The sequence below is a fragment of the Chlorocebus sabaeus genome, chromosome 21, assembly GCF_047675955.1.
Source record: "Chlorocebus sabaeus isolate Y175 chromosome 21, mChlSab1.0.hap1, whole genome shotgun sequence".
In the NCBI taxonomy this organism is placed as follows: Eukaryota; Metazoa; Chordata; class Mammalia; order Primates; family Cercopithecidae; genus Chlorocebus; species Chlorocebus sabaeus.
In genome coordinates this window covers 32,719,967-32,740,667 of record NC_132924.1, presented here as the reverse complement: position 1 = coordinate 32,740,667, position 20,701 = coordinate 32,719,967, and the positions used below count along the sequence as shown (strand labels likewise).

Here is a 20,701-nt window from a genome sequence, read left to right as displayed (position 1 = left end):
CATTTTTAAATAGCTTCAAAGTTTTGTCTCTATTGGGTCCTCAAATAAATTACGGTTGCAAAACTGTTTATAAAGAGAGTCTGCCCTTTTTTGCTGATGGAGAAGAGATGTCCGGTTTTAACCACAGGCCCTGCTAGTTTGGAAACATTCCCATCCATTGCCACAACCTCCCACATGCACTGACTCTTCCCCTTGAGCGGCACATGAAGACACAGGCTCAGAGAACAATGGGCGGTCCCCCTGATCGTCACCTGCCTGCCTTCCAGTGAGGGCTGTTTTGCTTTAACTTCTACCTGGGCTCACATACAATTGAGAGGATGCTAAATGTGTCTGTGCCTCAAGAACAAGGGCAATCTCACTAATAGTTACTGGCTCAGAAAGGATAACACTTATAAAGAAAGTTAATTATGGGAATTAAATGCAGCTTGTTTCTCTTTTTGAAGTATGTTTTTTTCATGTCTTGTGGAGGGTGATTTACAGACACATTTGTCTCTTTTTAGGGAAAATTAATTCCAGTTGGTGTTCTGGGCAGAAATGAAGAGAAGGAAGAAGACAAAGCAGCTTCTCCTCTCTCCTTTGCGCTGAGGGCAGGCCCACGCCACTTTCTCTGGTGTAGCCACACCATCATCCACATGGCGAGGCAGGAAGACTGGGGTGGGTCCTGACACATTTTGCTGCTGCCCATATAAAAAACAAGCACAACTTCTAATGTCAACTGCTAAGCTCCATTTTTTTTTAGACAAAGTAACTATTGCTTTTAAAAATGATTCAAAATCATAGACATAGAGTAGAGGGGACAATGCCATATCCCAGCAACGAGTTAGCGGAGCTTCTATTAACACTTCAGCTCTTGTCTACAGGCATTAGGCTGTGTGCTTGGGAGTCATAATATATTAACCCAGCTTTTCAACATGAATGGTAATAGTAGTCATCACGTGTTGGGTACTCACCACAGTCACTAGGCTAATATCTGAGGAGGATTATCTAATTAAATACTCAAAACAACCCTATGCAGTAGGTACTATTATTATTTCCAGACTCCTTTACATCAAATCAAGGTTCTGAACAGCTGCTCCAGACCCCTTGAGCATCAGGTTCCTCTCATTCATAGCACACAAATGTGAAGATATTTAGGTGTGGTGCATTTACATTGAAAAGCAGAAAACCATTCTGAATTTGTGCATTTATTTTTTGAAGATGGCTCTGCAAACTGAGCAGCACTATTCAGCTTTCCTGAGAGTGTGAGAAAATTAAGAGTTTAGAAGAGAAGGGAATTTTCGTTCTTGAAAAATCTAGAAGAATTTTTTTTTTTTTTTTTTGGTGGTGGCAGCAGCGAGAGGGAAAATGGGTAGGTACTACGTTAAAACTGCAATTACACACAGATGCTTAAAGAGTAAGTCTAAATAACTGCATTTGAACTTCTAGTAAAGCAAAATCTCCCTGTAAGTGATCTAATTGAACAACTCCTCTGATTGTTAGATGAAAAGCAGAGGCCCAGGGAGGCTGAAAGACTTTCCTGAAATCATCCAGGGAGGAGCAAAGCCAGCCCTGAGTCCCAGGGCTCCTAATGATTAATCCAGAATGCCTTCCACTTCTCTTTTCTGCCACATGGCCTTAAAACAGAAGACAACCCAGATGGGACCAACGAGACTGGAGAAACACAGCATTCTAATAGTCATGATAAACCATCAAGGCATCATTATTTAGTGTTTTTTTCTTCTAGAAAGAGCAGTGCCCCCAGACTGAACGTATCCCATGTAGTTCAGGGAAGAACTCCTGACAACGGCATCTCTACCTCACATCTTCCTTCATCACTCAGAAGGCACAGGTTTCCCTAAAAGTATTCATCCTGGCAGCAAGGAAGGTAAAAAGAAAAGTGTCCTCTTTTATACACATTAGGAAATTATAGGCATAAAACCACAAGGCAGATGTGAAATAACCAAGTCAAATTTTTCATCTGGGATTTGGCAGCTTTGCCAAACATCATGGTTGGTATCAACATCAGCATCATGGTTAACGACATCACCACATTATTTGCAAGACAAGGCATTACACACGAAGTAGATCACTCTTCTGTAGGAGGCGGAGAATGGGCATTTTCCAAATATTTTGCCAAATAATGGGGAGTGTCACTTCCTATTCACTTTCCTAACCTGGCTCTGAAATTGGTTAAAAGACAAGGAACAGCCAGAAATTACCAGGAGAGGTTCTAAGTCATCCTGACTGCATAACTGGCTTTAAAAACCTAAAGTGTAGTATGCCAAACAGTCAGAATATCCCTTCCAAATAGCTTATAAAGAAAAAAAAAGAGAGAAGAAGTTGCTAGCTCCAGTTACTTGCCATTCCCTTGGAAAAACTCAGACCATTTTCCTCTTTCCCTCCCTGAAAGTGTACATCGCAGACATGCTTGCCAGCATCTTTACAGCCCTTCCTCTGGCATCATCACTTGGATCTTCCTCTGGAGACCACTCATCTCCTACTCTCAGGCCTTATGGTTCAGAGTATGAGGGCCCCCATCCTGGTCCCTACCCTTCCAGGGTGTGGAGTGGGCCTCAGGCACCATTCTGGCCAATCTGTATATTCCAACCACCTGGGTCCAGCTGGTAGTTCTACGATAGGCATGAGATCCAAGTGGATCATCTGAGATTCAGGAATCTCAGGAAACCAGATCCAGCCACACCTGACGTTAAATTAATCAATGTCCTGTTTCACTAAAGCTCCTTTAAATAGGGTTTCTGTCACTTGCAACCAAAAAAACCTTAACTAACACACCCTTATTTATCCTTCAAAAATTGGTTTCACTGCCATCTCCTCTGCTTGGCCTTTCCTGAGGATCCCATTCTGAGGTAGCTATTGGTACCCTTCCTGTGGCTATTAGTCTTTACAGTTACTTCTCTAATTTTTTTTCTTAACTTTTTTTTCTTTTTTCAAGATTCATGGATCAGAGATAATATTTCTCTAATTGTGCCTTTCATCTGTATTGTAATTATTAGACCTTCAGATTTAGGGCAGAGTCAACGTCTGATAAATCACTGAATTCCTAATATTTGTCCAGTGCCTCAAACATAGCAGATACTCAATATATCTGTGCTCAGTTGAATTCGATTCTAAATGTTCTTTCAGTGAACACTGGACCCTCAATGGTTTCCCATTACTCTTAGAATGAAGTCCAAACTCTTTGCCACAGGCAGCCGGGCCCTGCAGGATCCACTGGCCTCTTTCTGCTCAGTTCCCACCACGGCAGCTCTGTGCTTCTCCTTGAACCTGCCAAGCCTGTCCCCACTGGAGAGTCTTTGCATTCATTGTTTCTTCTGCCAGGAAAGCTCTTCATACAGATACTGCAGAAATTACCCCACCACATCATTCAGAGTTCTGCTCATTATCTCCTTGTCAAAGAGCCTTGCCCAGACAATCTTATCTAAAATAGCACCTCCTTCACTCTCCGGCCCTTGCCCTACTGCATCTCTTTCATGATGCTTGTCACTGCCTGATGGTACAGTACCTAGCACATATTTTAGTTATCACTGTCTACCTCTCTAGAATGTAGGGCAGGGATTTTTTCTGTAGTTTTTCAGTGTTATTCACCATTATATTCCTAGCAGCTAGAACTGCACCTATGTTCTTAAATGATTGGCTGGTACCTATTTTTAAAATAATCTTAAAAAGGATGAAAAAAGCAAACCCTAAAATTGAAACCAACATAGACAAATGAATGTAACTGTGTATTAAATTTTAACAGAATCACCCTTAAAAAGATAGAATTCTTTTAACTTTTAAACACAGTACTTTGATTGTAAGTGTGTAGTGAGATACAATTTAAGGATAAAAATAATTGCAGCAAAACTATTAAAAGTAATTTTGATGTTTCTTGTTGGTAATGGTACTCATGTAGTAATTCTGAAACCATTTTGGGCATATTGTAGAAGCAAGCAAAAGAGGAAACACACTGATGTCATTAGGAACCACAGCCCTCAATGTGGGAGAAGGGGTAAACAAATATGGAACAGAGAAAAGAGAAGAGAACCTTGTGGTACGGAATCAGAATTATGGGTATTAGTATGAAGTCATTTTGTTTCCTAGCTCTGCCCACAGACACATCCCAGCAGCAATGGGCCACTTAGTGCTTAGCACTTGCTTTTTAAATGCCATTCCCCATGAAAAAGAACCAGCATTCCATGAAGAACTGACTGATTCCAAGGCTAGGACACGGAAAGTACAAGAAGTACAAGATGCTTCTGGAACATACATTTGTGTCAAAAAGCAAGGACATGCTTGGAGGCTAAGGGGGACCTGTAAAAAGGGCACAGGAGCCAGTTGAGGGGTTTCCAGTGACCAAATTTAAAACAATGTAAGCATCAAAAACAAAACAAATTTTAACAGATGAAATAGAAATAACAGTCTGTGAATCCACAGTACTATTTTTAAAAGTAAGTAATAAGAGGAAAAGGGAAAAATTTTCCCTATGGAAGAATGCCAAGTGATATCCACAGAAAGATACATTAGAAAACTCACCATTTTATCACCCCCAGTGTAATAACTGATTCAGACAGAGATCATCAATGGATGCTAAAACTACTGGGTGGCATTTTTTGAGGGAACAGTGTTCAAATGGTCTTGAATTATTAATTAATTACAAACAGAAACAGGTGCCTTTACAATGGCAAGATCTGGCAGACACCACCTTGACAGAGGGATCCAGTTTAGCATCATCAACAGTGGGACAAACTGACTTCATGTGCCTTCTGATGTGAGGCACCAGAAAGTACACACCATCTATGTAATATTCGTGCTCAAATGTTTTGACATAACCTAAGCACTAAGGAAAAAATCCGACAAATTCAGAATATGGTACATTCTACAAAGCACCTGGCCTGGACTCTTCAAATCATCACCATGAATGACGAGGACAACAAACAAGGTAGGTGACTGAGCCTACCTAGTGCACCCATGGTAATATGAGAGCATGCATTGAGTCCTGGGATTTAAAATATGTTATGAAAGGGCCAGATGCAGTGGCTCATGCCTGTAATCCCAGCACTTTGGGAGGCCGAGGCAGGCAGATCACGAGACCTGAATAGGAGTTGGAGACCAGCCTGGCCAACATGGTGAAACCCCATCTCTACTAAAAATACAAAAATTAGCCAGGTGTGGTAGCAGGTACCTGTAATCCCAGCTACTTAAGAGGCTGAGGCAGGAGAATGGCTTGAACCCGGGAGGCAGAGGTTGCAGTGAGCTGAGATCGCGCCACTGCACTCCAGCCCTGGGCAACAAGAGTGAAATTCCAAATCAAAAAAAAAAAAAAAAGTTATGAAGGGTATTTTGATAATTGGGAGAATTCTGAATATAGGCTGAATCAATATTGATATGTATGTGTACATGTATATATGTATATAGATTTTAAACGAACAAACTACACTCATAATATATGTCAGTTCTGGTGATGTTTGAAGCACACAAGGAAACGTGACTTCTACTTACCTCCCCAGTGACATAAAAGTCATTATCTTTATATTCGGTAAATATCTGGAAAAACTGAATTAGTGCACTGCAAAAAGAAGAACAAAAACAATACAAATTAATCAGAAAAATGATTCAGGAACTCTTCATGCTAGGATATCAAATCTAACCCTTTGGTAATAGGTTTCACATTTGAAATAAGATACCACTCTGCTATGAGCTCCTGTAGGACATTTTATTTACATAATACGTGTGGGCTTACTTTGATAAGAAGAAGTTTGGACAAGTGGCCATCAATACTCTGGGCATGTTTCCAAATCACTGAGTTACCAGTTTGGATCATCTAACTATTGAGGGCACCTTGAGCAAATAATACAGGTTTCACATGTTATTTAGCAATTCTTGGAGGTAGTTCTGCAAACTTTATGATCCCATTAGCCCAGATTTGTGGTGAAGTGAGGGAAATCTTAGTTGCTTACCAATCCCCACTGTGGGGGACTCTGAATATTTCTGCTGGAGCTCCAAGAATGTCAGCATTTTAATAACCAAAGAACATAAAAACTGTAAGATGACTATAATTTAAAAGAAAAACAGCAAATGGCCACAGATATTGAAATAAATGTATAGTAGCCTCTGGGCTAAAAAAAAGAAAAACACATTTACTAAAGAATGCCAACAGCTGGCCAGGGGCGGTGGCTCACGCCTGTAATCCCAGCACTTTGGGAGGGCTGAGGCGGGCAGATAACGAGGTCAGGAGTTTGAGACCAGCCTAGCCAACATAGTGAAACCCTATCTCTACTAAAATTAGCCAGGCATGGTGGTGCGCACCTGTAGTCCTAGCTACTTGGGAGGCTGAGACAGGAGAATCACTTCAACCCGGGAGGCTGAGGTTGCAGTGAGCTGAGATTGCACCACTGCACTCCAGCCTAGGCAACAGAGTAAGACCCTGTCTCAAAAAAAAAAAAAAAAAAAAAAAAAAAAAAAAAAAAAAAGCAAAAGAATGCCAATAGCCACTTCAGTGATGAAATAGATTTTAACAGACTCAAGGAGTGATTTCATAGTAAGCAAGAAGACAGTGGATTTTTAAATGATTCTTTACTTGAACAAAATATTTCAAAAAAAAGGAAAACAAAAACTTGTGAAACTCAGTAGCTCTATGAGTTTTTTGACCCAGACTGCAGTGCCTGCGAAGCTAGGGGAGGTTTTTGGCCCAGCTTCCTGCTGAGACACTAAAAGCCATGAACCATCCAGGGAAGATGAAAGGCAAGGAGGCTCTGAAAACCCAGGAGGATGGTGAAGTTCAAGGGTTACAAAGAGGCAAAATTGGGTCATTACAATCACTATGATCCTAGCTATATTTAATTTTCAAAGGCTGCATAAAAATTCACCATGAAACACTACTGTAGAGTTTTGTTGTATTTCTGTATTCATTATTTATAGTGGCCTTTATAGCAACTAAATCTGAGAAGCTGTATTTTATAGCTTCTATGTTTGTGCTGGCAATAAGCTGGCTTTAGAACGCAGATAAAAATAGGCATTCATTCTCCACCCTTCCCTCTCCAACCTTCAGGCTAAAATCTACTTCCTTTTCTCTCTTCCTGCTTGTTGGAATGGCAATAGATAACTTAGCATAGTAAATCTCAGTTAAGTCTTTGGCTTTAGCTTAAAGCTTATTTCCTTGTAGTATTTGCTGGAGAGTCATTCGGGTTGCTGGATTTAGCAAATGAAAACATAAGACACGGTTTAATTTTGAATTTCAGATAAATAACAAATAATGGCTTAGTATAAGTATGTTCCAAATATTGCATGGAATATACTCACATTAAAATGTTATTTGTTGTTTATCTGAAATTCAAATTTAACTGGGCATTTTGTGTTTTATCTGACAGTCTTATTTGGAGATAATCTCCCAGGTTACTTCTATCTCGAAAATGGCAGGATTCTCCAGCTCAAGTTTCCAAGGCAAGGCTCCACTTGAGGAAATTATCATCAAGTTTCATTTCACAGTTTTGATTTCACAGCCAAAAAATTGGCTATTTTTTTTTAAAGCAAGCACTTGGTAGCATGGTAGCACTCTCTTTTCTTAAAAGAGAGTGAAGAATGAAAAAAGTAAATTTAGTAAATTAGATTTGCATATGCCATTTGCTCATTTAACTGTATTTTAGTCAAGAACTCTTCTTATTACATGGTGAGCATCTTCTAGAAAATAAAATCTAGCATCAAGCCCAAATGAAATTACAAATTTTAGAAGCAGAACTGCTAAACATATATATATATAAAATACGTAAGTCGCCAGGCGCGGTGGCTCATGCCGTGGGAGGCCGAGGCGGGTGGATCACGAGGTCAAGAGATTGAGACCATTCTGGCCAATGTGGTAAAACCCCGTCTCTACTAAAAATACAAAAATTATCTGGGTGTGGTGGTGGGTGCCTGTAGTCCCGGCTACTCAGGAGGCTGAGGCAGAATTGCTTGAGCCTGGGAGGTAGAGGTGGCAGTGAGCCGAGATCACGCCACTGCACTCCAGTCTGGTGACAGACTGAGAGTCAGTCTCAAAAATAATAATAATAATACACAAGCGTTGTGTTCACACGTGCACACTCCATGCATTTATTCAGGTACAAGAGCTACATGGCACAAGAAGCATGCTTCTTCCTGGTGATTCCACTTGGCCACCTTGCTGGCATTGTGCCAAGGACTTGTCTAATAAACAGAATTTTAGTTGAGGGCTCTCTGCTCGCAAAAATGTACATTAAAGGACCAAAAAGAGAAACAGAGATTGCAAGGAAGAATGACTACAAGAAAATTATTCCTCAGATAAGTTTTTAAACAGAGATCAGGTGGATGCAGGGCAGAAAAGGTGAGTGGATATGATCATGCATTGTAGACCCAAAGACAGCACTGGAATCTGGTCAGTTCTAATGGACTGAGAAGCATAATCATAAACACAAGCAACATTCAGGATAATCGAGTTTCAGGTAATCTAAGCAAAAGCTCCATACCAACCAAAGCCAAGCAAAGTGTACCTACAGTCACTGGCAGTGGACATGAGGTAGGAGATGGGACTCTAATACAGAGGTGGGGCTTGGATGCTGGATCAAACTGAGGACTAGCTAAGACAGCGCCTGGGTGGAAGCAGCTTTCCATAAGACATGCCTATCAGTGGGCCATGTCAGTTTACCATCGTGATGGCAACAACCCAGCGTTACCACCCCTTTCCATGGCAATGACCCAAAGACACAAAAGCTACTATCCATTCCCTAGAAAATTCTGCATGAACCAACCCTTAATCTGCATGTAATTAAAAGTGGGTTTAAATATGACTGCAAAATTGCCCTAAGTTGCTACTCTGACTAGGCAGTAGCCCTGCAGGAGTAGACATGGAGCTGTAACACTGCCCCTTCAATAAAGCTGCTTTATTCTACCTCCATCTCACCTTGAATTCTCTCTTTTTTTTTTTTTTTTTTTTAAATTGAGACAGTTTCGCTTTTGTTGTCCAGGCTGGAGTGCAATGGTGTGATCTCAGTTCATCGCAACCTCTGCCTCCCAGGTTCAAGCGATTCTCCTGCCACAGCCTCCTGAGTAGCAGGGATTACAGGCATGCACCACCAAGAAGAGGTAATTTTTCTATTTTTAGTAGAGACAGGGTTTCTCCATGTTGGTCAGGCTGGTTTGGAACTCCTGACCTCAGGTGATCTGCCTGCCTCGGCCTCCCAAAGTGCTGGGATTACAGGTGTGAACCACCACACCCGGCCACCCTTGAGTTCTTTTCCGGGCAAAGCCAAAACTCCTCACAGGCTAAGCCCCACTTTGGGGCTCACCTGCCCTGCACTGGACCGACACAAGCTCAGCAACAGGAATCCTGGCAGTGCTGCTCTGTTGGAGCCGGTGAGGGGAGCCTCTTTTGCATTCATTCAACATCTAGCGAGGCTGAGCCATGATCCTCTCCACCTGGCACATGACACAGAGTTTTCTCATTTAATATAGGAAGCCTGCTTCCTAGCTGCATTGCTATGAAGCTTTGTTTAGCAACACTACATATCATTTCCTATTGCAAACCAACATGTAGGAGAAAACTATAGTAGCACTTACATTTGGCTGCTAAGAAAATAACTATAGGTCCACCACTAGACTAAGCACCAGGAGGGCAGGGGCTTTGGGGATTGCTTACTACTGTCTCACCAGCACCAAGAACAGCAGCTGGCACATAATAGGCAATTGGTAAACAATGGCAGAAGAAGAGTGGTACCAGCTAGTGTACTCCAAATCAAAGTTAATAAATTTCATCATTTTTTTTAAACCAGAGAGGCATTGTGACTAAATAGCACATTCCAAATAAGAAAAGAGGGAGAGTATTTTAACATCTTGTTCGTGAAAAAGTTTTATTTCCAAACACAAAAGCAGCAAAACTGTGAATGGTAAATGTCTCCTTACAGCCATGCACTATTAATAGTCAAAAAGAATGGGATTTTCAGAAAAAAGAAAGTTGGTTTTCAAAGGGAGAAAATGAAAGCTCCACTCTTTAAACCTGTAGTAGCCCGTTTGCAGGTTTCGAAGCGACCTTCTTATTCCAAACACCCATCTGGAGAGCTGGAGAGAAGAATGTGGCCACAAAGGGAAACGAATAGTGTAAACTATAAAGGAAACAGCTGAAATCAGTTTTCTGCACTACCCTTGATTAGCTATTTTCCAGTTCTAAGAGCCCGAAGCAAAAAGAACTACAACAGCTATAAACAATAGATGCTTTGAAATAGGTTCCCTTTACATGTCAGGCAAGAGGAGATGGACCACATGTCAGCAGTCGACATCCCCATATGGAGGGGCAACTGGAAGCTGTAACAGTCTTCGGGGGAGGGGAAGCAGAGACAGAAACGGCTTGGCAGTGATGCTCTGTCTTAGAGGGGGCCGATGCAGCTCCTCAATACAGAACCTCTGCCCTCAGGGTGTTTGCTAGTTAACCACTGAGCTTGTTTGGATTTAAACCAAAGAGGGATGGGAGGTGGGGGCGGGGAGTAGGTCTCTAATCTGAAGAAAGAGAGCACACGGTGCCAAGAGAGCCCTGGCCCTGGCTCTAAGGAAGCCTGTGAGGAGGACTGCTGTCCGTCACGTCTGTGGAGGGAAGGGGAGGGGGTGCTGGGGGGAACACCCCACCAGGAACTTGGCAAATATGTCCCTAGGACCCCACTGTACATGGAAGCAGAAGTGTGGGGTCCTGGGCATCCCCCTAGACACTGAGTAGAAGTGATTGAATCATGGAACATGCGAAAAACAAAAGTGGAGAAGACAACAGCCATATTCTTTTCTAGGTGGGCAGAGGGAGAGATCTTTGGGAAAGGGGCTTGGAAGTAGTTCTTTCTTCTCTCCCTCCAGCCACCTATCTGCCTTAGAGAGAAAGAAAAGTGAAACGGAAAGCTTTGGTCAGAGATCAGCGAACTCTGACTCCTATTAGATGCGCTTTGGCTTTGGGGATTGGTAGTAATTAACAGAGTGCTTGGTGGAGGTGTGGGGTAGGGAGCTAGTTAACTCCTTCTGGCCACTAGGGTTGTTTTAGCAAATAATTATAATAATTTAGTAAATTATTATAATGCATAAAGCGGCGCCCTAGTGACCAGAAAGGATTTGGTCTCTAGTAATAATTTGTAGACTGGAAAAATCTGACCAAATAAGAAAGGTCACTTGCTTTTTTTAAAATGCTAAAAATAGCACTGATTAATATGAGTAAATAAAGAAAGGGAGACATTATATGGACACTATTTGGCCAGACTTACAACTTTACATTTTTCCTTTTTTTTTTTTTTTTTTTTTTTAAGCAAAAGAAAACTTTCACAAGAAGAAGGGAGAATACTAGAGACTAACAAGCTAAGTTTTCAGCATGGACAAGTCGTGAACTAGAAGCAGAAAGTAAAAAATTGCATCCAAAAGCCACAAAAAGAAGAATCCTGGGAAACAAACAAATATCTGAAAAGATGTTGTCTCCCCAGAATGCAAAGTTAAATACAATTTTGGAAAACAAGCAGAAACCTTTCAGATGTCTGGTTGAAAGTTTTAAAAAATAATCTTTAATTGAAAAATTCTGCCGTGTGTGGATGTGAAAGTATCCCTAAATTATCTTCAGGAATTGGACTATAAGGCTCAGTCAATAATAATTCCAACGCTAGAATAATTTTCCTGTTGAGATAGAAAAATGTTTGGTCTGAAGAAGGCCAAGAGAAAGCGGGAGCATGTTACCTGTATAAATCCCGTGCTACGTCGTCCTCATTGACTGCATATCCGTGGGTATCATCAGTAAAACTGAAGCCTGTGCCCACCTGCAGAAGAAATAGACAAGCAGGTATAAATACAGAGAAACACATGCCTTAGAGACCTGCAGGGAGGTCCCACACTGGAAGGCGACCTTGTTCCAAAGGCCAAGCTCAGACTTCAGATTTTTGCCATCATCTCCCTGTGCCTTTAGCCCTCCTCCCAGGAGGATGCTGAGTGCCACCTATTCTCTCTACCCCCCAAAGCCCAAACAAAACAGCAACACAGAGCTTTGCCCTGGGGTTAGGGGCTGAGCTGCCCTGGTCCTCAGTGGAGACTCTGCCAGATGTTGATTTAAGGAAGAAGAATTAATCTTTTCCATCCCCTGCTACAGTATCAAAAGATCCAAAGTTGTCTCCTCTCCCTGGAGAGTGCTTTGCTCTGTCCTGCCAAGAAGAAACTCTTAGTCGGTGTGGTGGCTCACTTCTGTAATCCCAGCACTTTGGGAGGTTGAGGCGGGCAGATCATCTGAGGTCAGGAGTTCAAGACCAGCCTGGCCAACATGGTGAAACCCGATTTCTATGAAAAATACAAAAATTAGCCAGGCATGATGGCAGGTGCCTGTAATCCCAGCTACTGGGGAGGCTGAGGCATAAGAATCACCTGAGCCTGGGAGGCAGAGATTGCAGTGAGCTGAAATCATGCCACTGCATTCCAGCCTGGGTGACTGAGCGAGACTCTGTCTCCAAAAAAAAAAAAAAAAAAAAAAAAGAAAAAGAAAAAAAGAAACTCTCTAGGCTGGAGAAAAAGGTAGTTATACGTTGTCTTCTTCTTCTTCCTCCTCCTCCTCCTGCCCCTTCTTTTCTTTATTTTCAAGAAATATGGCCATTAAGCCATTTCATCTTCAGTAGGTAAGGAGTTTTAACATAATTAAGACTAATTTTAAACTAATATTTTCTTATACCTGGAAGTTCACAGACAACTGAACTGTAAATTAAAAGAAGCAGCTACTATTTTTATGTCAACAATTTGCATAAGGAATGCACTCCCTATCTGGTATAAAGATTTTTGTATTTTTGTTTTTGTTTTCCAAACACACAAGGATGTTTAATTCATCTTTTATTTAAATACACAGTTGTGGACAAGGAAAATGGAAGGCTGACAAAACAAGGAGGGGGAACGAGCATGTTGACATTTTTTCCCATTTTATTTGTGTTCTCTTTGGACCATCTGAAAAGTGAAAGAAGTTAAAGATTTTAGTTAAGGACACAAAGATACTCCAAATCTGTAGAAGCTGATGCTAAGTTTCTCTCCTATTTTGCACCTTAATAGAACCAAATCAGAAGACCTCCCCAAGGAGAGTATCACTTTTGTCCAGAGATGAAGCATTCTGCTTGTCTTAATAAGTGAAGGAGGCCAGGAGCGGTAGCTCACACCTGTAATCCCAGCACTTTGGGAGCCTGAGGTGGGTGGATCACTTGAGGTCAGGAGTTCAAGACCAGCCTGGTCAACATGGTGAAATCCCATCTCCACTAAAAATACAAAAGTTAGCCAGGCGTGGTGGCGCAAGTCTGTAATCCCAGCTACTCGGGAGGCTGAGGCAGGAGAATTGCTTCGACCTGGGAAGTGGAGGTCTCCAGTCTGGGTGACAGAGCAAGATTCCATCTCAAAAAAATAAAAATTTAAAAAAAAAAGTGAAGGAGACCCATTTTGACTTTGTGTATCTATAACTCTATGTGAAAGATTAGAAGATTGTGAAAGATTAGAAGTTCTGACACTATGTAATAACCCGTTATATAGGGAACCCATACTGTCAGTGAAAAGAAACAAATTCCTCCTCCTGGGTTATCTAATTCAGTGGACAGGACATCTCATAGGATTAAAAATAAGGAAACGGGCCAGGCGCGGTGGCTCAAGCCTGTAATCCCATCACTTTGGGAGGCCAAGGCGGGTGGATCACCTGAGGTCAGGAGTTTAAGACCAGCCTGTCTAACATGTGAACACCCCCACCCCCCACTCCCATCTCTACTAAAAATACAAAAATCAGCCAGGTGTGGTGGCAGGTGCCAGCTACTTGGGAGGCTGAGGCAGGAGAATCGGGTTGAACTGCGGAGGCGGAGGTTGCAGTGAGCCACCAGCCTGGACGACACAGCAAGGCTCCCTCTCAATAGAAAAAAAAATGACATGAGAGAACGCAGCAAGGAAAACTGCCAAACTCTGATATGATTATATATGTTAACAGAATAACTAAATCTCAAAATGGTTTTAATTTCACAGATCAAATTCTATTTTGAAAAGGAAAAACTAAATCTATTTTTTTAAATGTACTTAATAAAAAGGAAAAAGTAAAAGACAGGAGAGGCCAGCACTGACAGCTCACAGGATCATCCCAGACTTACTGGATTGTCAATGTAAAGCATGGAGAGCGTTGTGGTCCAGGGGAAGTCTCTGTAACGCACTGTGAAAACAGAGAAGAGGGGTGAGATAGAGTGGACAAGCATTCCACCGAGGCCTCATAGCGGTCAGAAGCCCAACACACTCCCCGGTCCTCGTGAGCTGTTGGTGTCCCCTCTAACAGTGCTTCATACTGTCATGGTGGGGAACAGGCACCTGCACCTTTACCCTCTCCACTCCTCTCCTTCACGTTCCCCCAGCCCAGAGCGTTTCCACACCTGAGATAAAGCTTGGAAACAAAACCCAATGAAAGCTTGGAACATGAAAAAACACCCACCAACCACCTCTGCAATAATATCCGTATGTCCAATTAAATCAATCCTCCTTAAGGCTCCATCTCTTGAAGAGAACTACTTCAACAAAACTGGCACATAAGCCTTTATACTGAGTCACAAACTGGCTCACACTCCAAATTCTAACCCAGGGGAAAGAAAACAAAATTTAAAAAAATAAAAATGAGATGAAGGTAAACTTGGTGACAGCCAGATGTTGCTCTTTATCCTTCCTCCACCTCAGCCCCCACCTGGAATAGCGTCTTGCTTCCAAGTTATCAGATCATGAGTGTGACTGAACCATGAAGTGTGTAGTTCATGTGAGTAATTAGGAATATAATTCCACCCATTAGTCCCCTGCAAAGAGCTGTCCCAAATTGTAATAAATACCAACTGTTCTGCAAACCCAGAATGCTTGAGTCAGCAGCAGACTGCAAGAAAGCAGATTAGAACTTTTCATCCAAATTTCAAGGGAGACAGCAGCCCAGTCAGGACACAGCCCTGAGGCTCCTCCTTCTCGGATGGACATTGCCAGAAAGTTGTGTTTTGGTAATCTGGAACAGTTAAGCTAGTCCTAGTGGTTCTGTGTTTACTCTAAATTAGTTTTGGAGCAGATATGAGGCTCAGATGAAAGATTCTATAGGAAATATAGTGCAAGGGATACTTACAGGTCATGTTACTTGTGACAACATAAGGCCCATGTTCCACAAAGAGTCCAAACATGGATGAACCTCCTGGCCCACCCTGTAGCCAGAGAACTACTGGGGCATCTTCTGGCTGTATCTAGAGGAAACAATAAAACCAGTGACCACACAGAACATTCACTAAGGCTACAGAACACACACAAGTAAACTTACCCAAATCCTCTCTGTGTTACAGGGCTGTGACTAAATCCCATGAAACCTCCCCAGACCTCAGTAACCATTCGCCGCTATAAGCAAAGTACTGATCATCTTTGGTTCTGTGAATGAGACTGTGCCTCATATGCTGGTGTCTTCTTGTCATGCAGTCAAGTCTTTTCCCACCAACAGACAGAAAGTCCCTTAAATGTAGATGCTTGGCTTGTGCTGCCAGACACCTAGCATACTGCCTAGGGCATGGTTATATTTTTTTAGCTGTTTAAACTAAAAAAGGGACTCTTCAGGACTCTTCCATTTAACATGCATATTCCTAACAGAGGCACAACAAAGAATCCATTCTCAGCGACACTTTCCCTTCTGCACTGAGAGCCCAAATGCCTTTCTGATTTTATTCACTAAGAATATGTTCATAGCTGGGCGCGGTGGCTCACGCTTGTAATCCCAGCACTTGGGGAGGCCGAGGCAGGCGGCCATCAACTGAGGTCAGGAGTTAGAGACCAGCCTGGCCAACATGGTGAAACGCTGTCTCTACTAAAAATACAAAAAATTAGCCGGGCGTGGTGGCCCACACCTGTAATCCCAGCTACTTGGGAGGTTGAGACAGGAAAATCGCCTGAACCCTGGAGACAGAGGTTGCAGTGAGCCAAGATTGTGCCACTGCACTCCAGCCTGGGTGACAGAGCAAGACTCTGTCTCAAAAAAAAAAAAAAAAAAAAAAGAATGTTCATAGGGACAAGGACAACTTCATTCAACACCATGGAAAATGAGGAGGAGCAGACAGGCCCCAGGGGCCTTTAGCCAATGCAAATAACAATGACGAATCCCTGAACAAGGTACAGATTTATTTAGGAGATGTGGGAGACATGAACTAGAAAGGGGTATTGGCGGGGCTGTGAGGTTGAAAATGAGCTACTGGCCGTAGTGTCAATACCATCACCTTCAATGACAGAGACTTTTTCAACTATTTCATTCAATGTGTATTTACTGAGCACCCATTAAGGGCCAGGCACAGTGTGGGGAGCTAGGTACACAGAACAGTGAGTGAAGAAGAAAACGCATGTCCTCTTGGAACTTAGAATTGCATGGGCAATATAGGCAGTAAGTAAAAAATAAAGACAAGGCTGGGCATGGTGGCTCACGCCTGTAATCCCAGTACTTTGGGAGGCCGAGGTGGGTGGATCACCTGAGTTCAGGAGTTCAAGACTAGCCTGAAACACGGCAAAACCCCATGTCCACTAAAAATAAAAAAATTAGCTGGGCATGGTGGCGGATGCCTATAATCCCAGCTACTCGGAAGACTGAGGCAGGAAAATCCCTTGAACCAGGGAGCCGGAAGTTGCAGTGAGCTGAGATAGCACCACTGTACTCAAGCCTGGACAACAAGAGTGAAACTCTGTCTCAAATAAATAAATAAATAAATAAATAAAGACAATGATTGGAGAGTGTGAAAAGGAAATACTGGTGATTTAAGAGTCACTGGAGGCTGAAAAGGAGAACGTGACTAGCGAAGGCTTCAATGAGGTCTGAGGGCTGCCCTGAGCCCTGAAAACTGAGAAGGATCCAGCCAGGAGCAGAGTCAGGAAGCAGAGCTGTGCACGAGGGAAATGACAAGGGAAACCCTCTCGCCAGAACAGACCTAGAAAGGGAAGAAGGCACGGTCGCCAGGTGAATCCTCCAGAACCACCTGAATAAAGCTCTACTTGGCTCCCCGGCTTGGCTTCCAGCAGCACCTAACAGTGGGTCCTTGCATGATGGCGTGGCTCGTTGGATGGTTAGTCAGCAAGGATCCCCTGGCTTCAGCCCAGAATAAAATCCCGCTACCTCCGACTTGGCCTGACTGTATAGACAAATCAAGATGTCGTTGGAAGATCTGAGTGGATGTGTTCCATTGACCTGGATGGCGGGAGAAGGCTGAGGCAGAAGGCAAGACTGACTCAAAAGAAGGTAACTGGGATGCCACCACCAAGACCTGCAGGAAGAGCTGAGCAGAGTTCTAACCATGGCCACAGAGGGCATAGAGGAACTTCTCTTTCCCAGTCACCAAGAGCCTGACAGAGTCTTTCACGGCTTTGGAAGGGGCACAGGGGGACCTGCTACAAGATAGGGGCTGGTAAGAATGGCCATGAGCTGGGACACACCCTTCCTATGAGGCGCTACCTCTCGGGCTCATTCTTGAGCGTTAACAAATTAAGTGACATAATTAAAGCCTTTGGAACAATGTCTAATGTATGATAAAAGCACAATAAATATAAATGATTATTATGACTAAGGAAACAGGTAGAAATGGTAGAAGCCCAGAGTCCTACTGGGGCCTCTGATGAGCAGGCCTTAAGCTCCAGGGGTCAGCGCAGTATTACATAATGAAGAAGCGCGGAAGCTCTTGCCCCAAACGGTTTGGATTCAAATCTAGGCTTTACTACCTACCAGTGTGAAACTTTGGGCAAGTTGCCTAAGCTCTCTGGATCTCAGTTTCCCCACCCATAAAAACGGGATCAATAGGCCAGGCACGGTGGCTCATGCCTGAAATCCCAGCACTTTGGGAGGCCAAGGCGGGTGGATCACCAGAGCTCAAGAGTTCGAGACCAGCCTGACCAACGTGGAAAACCTTGTCTCTACTAAAAGTACAAAACAATTAGCCAGGACTGGTGGCACATGTTTGTAATCCCAGCTACTTGGGAGGCTGAGGCAGGAGAATCGCTTGGACCCGGGAGGCAGACATTGCGGTGAGCCGAGATTGCGCCATTGCACTCCAGCCTGGGCAACAAGAGCAAAACTCCGTCTCAAAAACAAAACAAAACAAAAAAAAACCAAAAAGATCAATAATAGTAGCTACACTGTATGCTTGCTGGGAGGATTAAATGAATTCCTTTTCATAAACCTCAGCTTTATAGCATATGTTCTCCAAATATTACCTATTGCTATAATAGATAAACACAAGGAATTTGTAGATGGCTTGAACACAATCTATCTGTAAATGACAGAATAAGAAAGTGGGCCATGTGGTGGCTTTTTCTTGCTCCTGTAGCCCACAACTTCCCCGATCAGTTTTACTAGTTACTCCCCCTGCCTCAAGTGTTCAAATGTCTATAAACAAATCAACAGAATGAGGGTTTTGTCTCATAAGTCAAAGCAGAGGCTGGGCACGGTAGCTCATGCCTATAATCCTAGCACCTTGGGAGGCCGAGGAGGGCGGATCACCTGAGGTCAGGAGTTCAAGACCAGCCTGGCCAATATGGTGAAACCGCATCTCTACTAAAAATACAAAAATTAGCCAGTCATGGTGGCAGGTGCCTGTAATCCTAGCTACTCAAGAGACTGAGGCAGGAGAATCACTTGAACGCAGGAGGCAGAGGTTGCAGTGAGCCGAGATCATGCCACTACGCTTCAGCCTGGGCAACAGAACAAGACTCTATCTCAAATAATAATGAAAATAAGTCAAAGCAGAAAAAATGAAAATCAATGACGGCGTTTTAAAGCTGCTGCTTGGAAGCAGAGTGAGCCCTGGAACGGGGAGCCAGACAGGCTGTGCTTCCAGTTGGCCACATAACAGCTGTGCCATCCTGGCCCTCAGTTTCCTCATCTGTCAAATGACCATAATGCCTGCCCCACAGGATTGCTTGAAGGCTCTGAGGAGCAAACGTACATGAAATGATGCTGTACACTCTAATGTGCCGAATAAAAATAACCAGCTCTGCCCCAACCTGCCTGTGGAACTGACTGTGTGTTTTTGTTTAAATAAGTGATTTTTATCTCCTCTCAGATCCACACACCAGTATCACGTTCCTCTTGTATTCACTCAGCAGTAGGAGCAAATTACACACATGAGAGGTGGAAAAACAATGGGATCTGGGTGGAAGATAGTCCCTGCTCTTCCCAGCCTCCCAGGGAATATGAGATGCTGTGAGTCCAACTGATTCCAGTGGATATCCAGCCCCACTTCCTTCCTAAACTACATGTGAACTCCTAGAAGCCGCAATGTGCTCATTAAAATATTTTGGAGAGCTTTTCTCTTTTGGAGAGTAGTATTTTTATACTACTGCCTAGGTCCAAATCTCAGAGATTCCAATTCCGTTGGTCTGTGGGGAGGAGGCCTCATCGGTATTTCTCAAAAGCTCCCAGGTGGTTCAAATGTGTAGGCGGGGCTGAGGGTCTGAAGGAGGATGGAGAGTTTGCCCTCTAAATATCTCAGGCCTCTGGTCTCCAGCCTGTTCTCCCCTATCCTCCACCCTATCCTCCCTTGGCCTTCCATGTCCCTTCCTGTGACCTGGCACAATGAACCGGACCTGTGGACTCAGAAAAATAGCCTGACCCTGAGAGGCCACATTACAAAGTCAAGTCAAACACCTCAGTGCCAAACATCTTTATTATGCAACTTTGAAGCACAGGACACTGCATTCTTGGAATGCTTAAATAACAAGATCTGTGTACACACTTCCAGCCTCAGTTGACCTTGCTCCTGATTTACTTTCCTGGAGGAGGTGAATGAGGCTCAGAAACCCTGGAAGAAGCCTGTTTTTAAAGAAAAGCCCACACATACATCTTTCTACTTTGATGGGCCAACCAACCTGTGAACTAATGTCACCCTTACCTGTGATAAAATGTGAAAGTCAGATCTGGAAAATAAAGGTGTTCAATGCCAAAAGCCCAAGACAGTTGTGTCACGGCATGCAGACTTTTGTAATATAATATGGCATCAAATGTCATGATATGCAGTATAATATTAATTATGTCCATAACAATGGCATGAGGTTATTCTGTGACAATCCTTAGGGTGATATATTCAGCTCTCAATTGTGAGAATGTAGCCCTTCCCCTACTCTCAACTTTGGAAAGAATAAAAGACTTCCTGAACAAAACCACATTGCAATACTTAAGACTGAATGAAGAAATGACCGCTTTAATTCATCTACAGCATTACAAAATCCAGGAATTTAAAAACATTTATTATATTGAAGTTATAATTCAAAAGTGTATGAAGCAACACAACTAATGCATTTATTTTTCCAAAAGCTTTAAAATTTGGCCGGGCGCGGTGGCTCATGCCTGTAACCCCAGCACTTTGGGAGGCCAAGGTGGGTGGATCATGAGGTCAGGAGATGGAAACCATTCTGGCTAACACGGTGAAACCCCGTCTCTACTAAAAATACAAAAAATTAGCCGGGCATGGCGGCAGGCGCCTGTAGTCCCAGCTACTTGGGAGGCCGAGGCAGGAGGATGGCGTGAACCAGGGAGACGGAGGTTGCAGTGAGCCGAGATTGCACCACTGCACTCCAGCCTGGGCGACAGAGCAAGGCTCTGTTTCAAAAAAAAAAAAAAAAAAAGCTTTAACATTTTTCTTAAAATTTTTTTCTATTATAAAAACAGTACTTATTCTAACTAAAAGTTTTTGTTTTTTTTTTTCATTGAAGGTAGTTTTAAAAG

General features: G+C 43.0%; 1 protein-coding gene across 10 annotated transcripts in view; it reads right to left on the bottom strand.

The window, feature by feature from the left end:
* CPVL (carboxypeptidase vitellogenic like) overlaps positions 1–20,701 on the bottom strand; it is a 195,769-nt gene that overhangs the window by 92,738 nt on the left and 82,330 nt on the right. For all 10 annotated transcript variants that reach the window (XM_073009015.1, XM_073009010.1, XM_038004781.2 and 7 more), the window contains 4 exons: positions 15,089–15,203; positions 14,094–14,152; positions 11,683–11,762; positions 5,479–5,545 (listed from right to left, as the gene is read on the bottom strand). In XM_073009015.1, the coding sequence (XP_072865116.1) occupies positions 5,479–5,545; positions 11,683–11,762; positions 14,094–14,152; positions 15,089–15,203 (321 nt within the window). The remainder of the gene's footprint in view (positions 1–5,478; positions 5,546–11,682; positions 11,763–14,093; positions 14,153–15,088; positions 15,204–20,701) is intronic.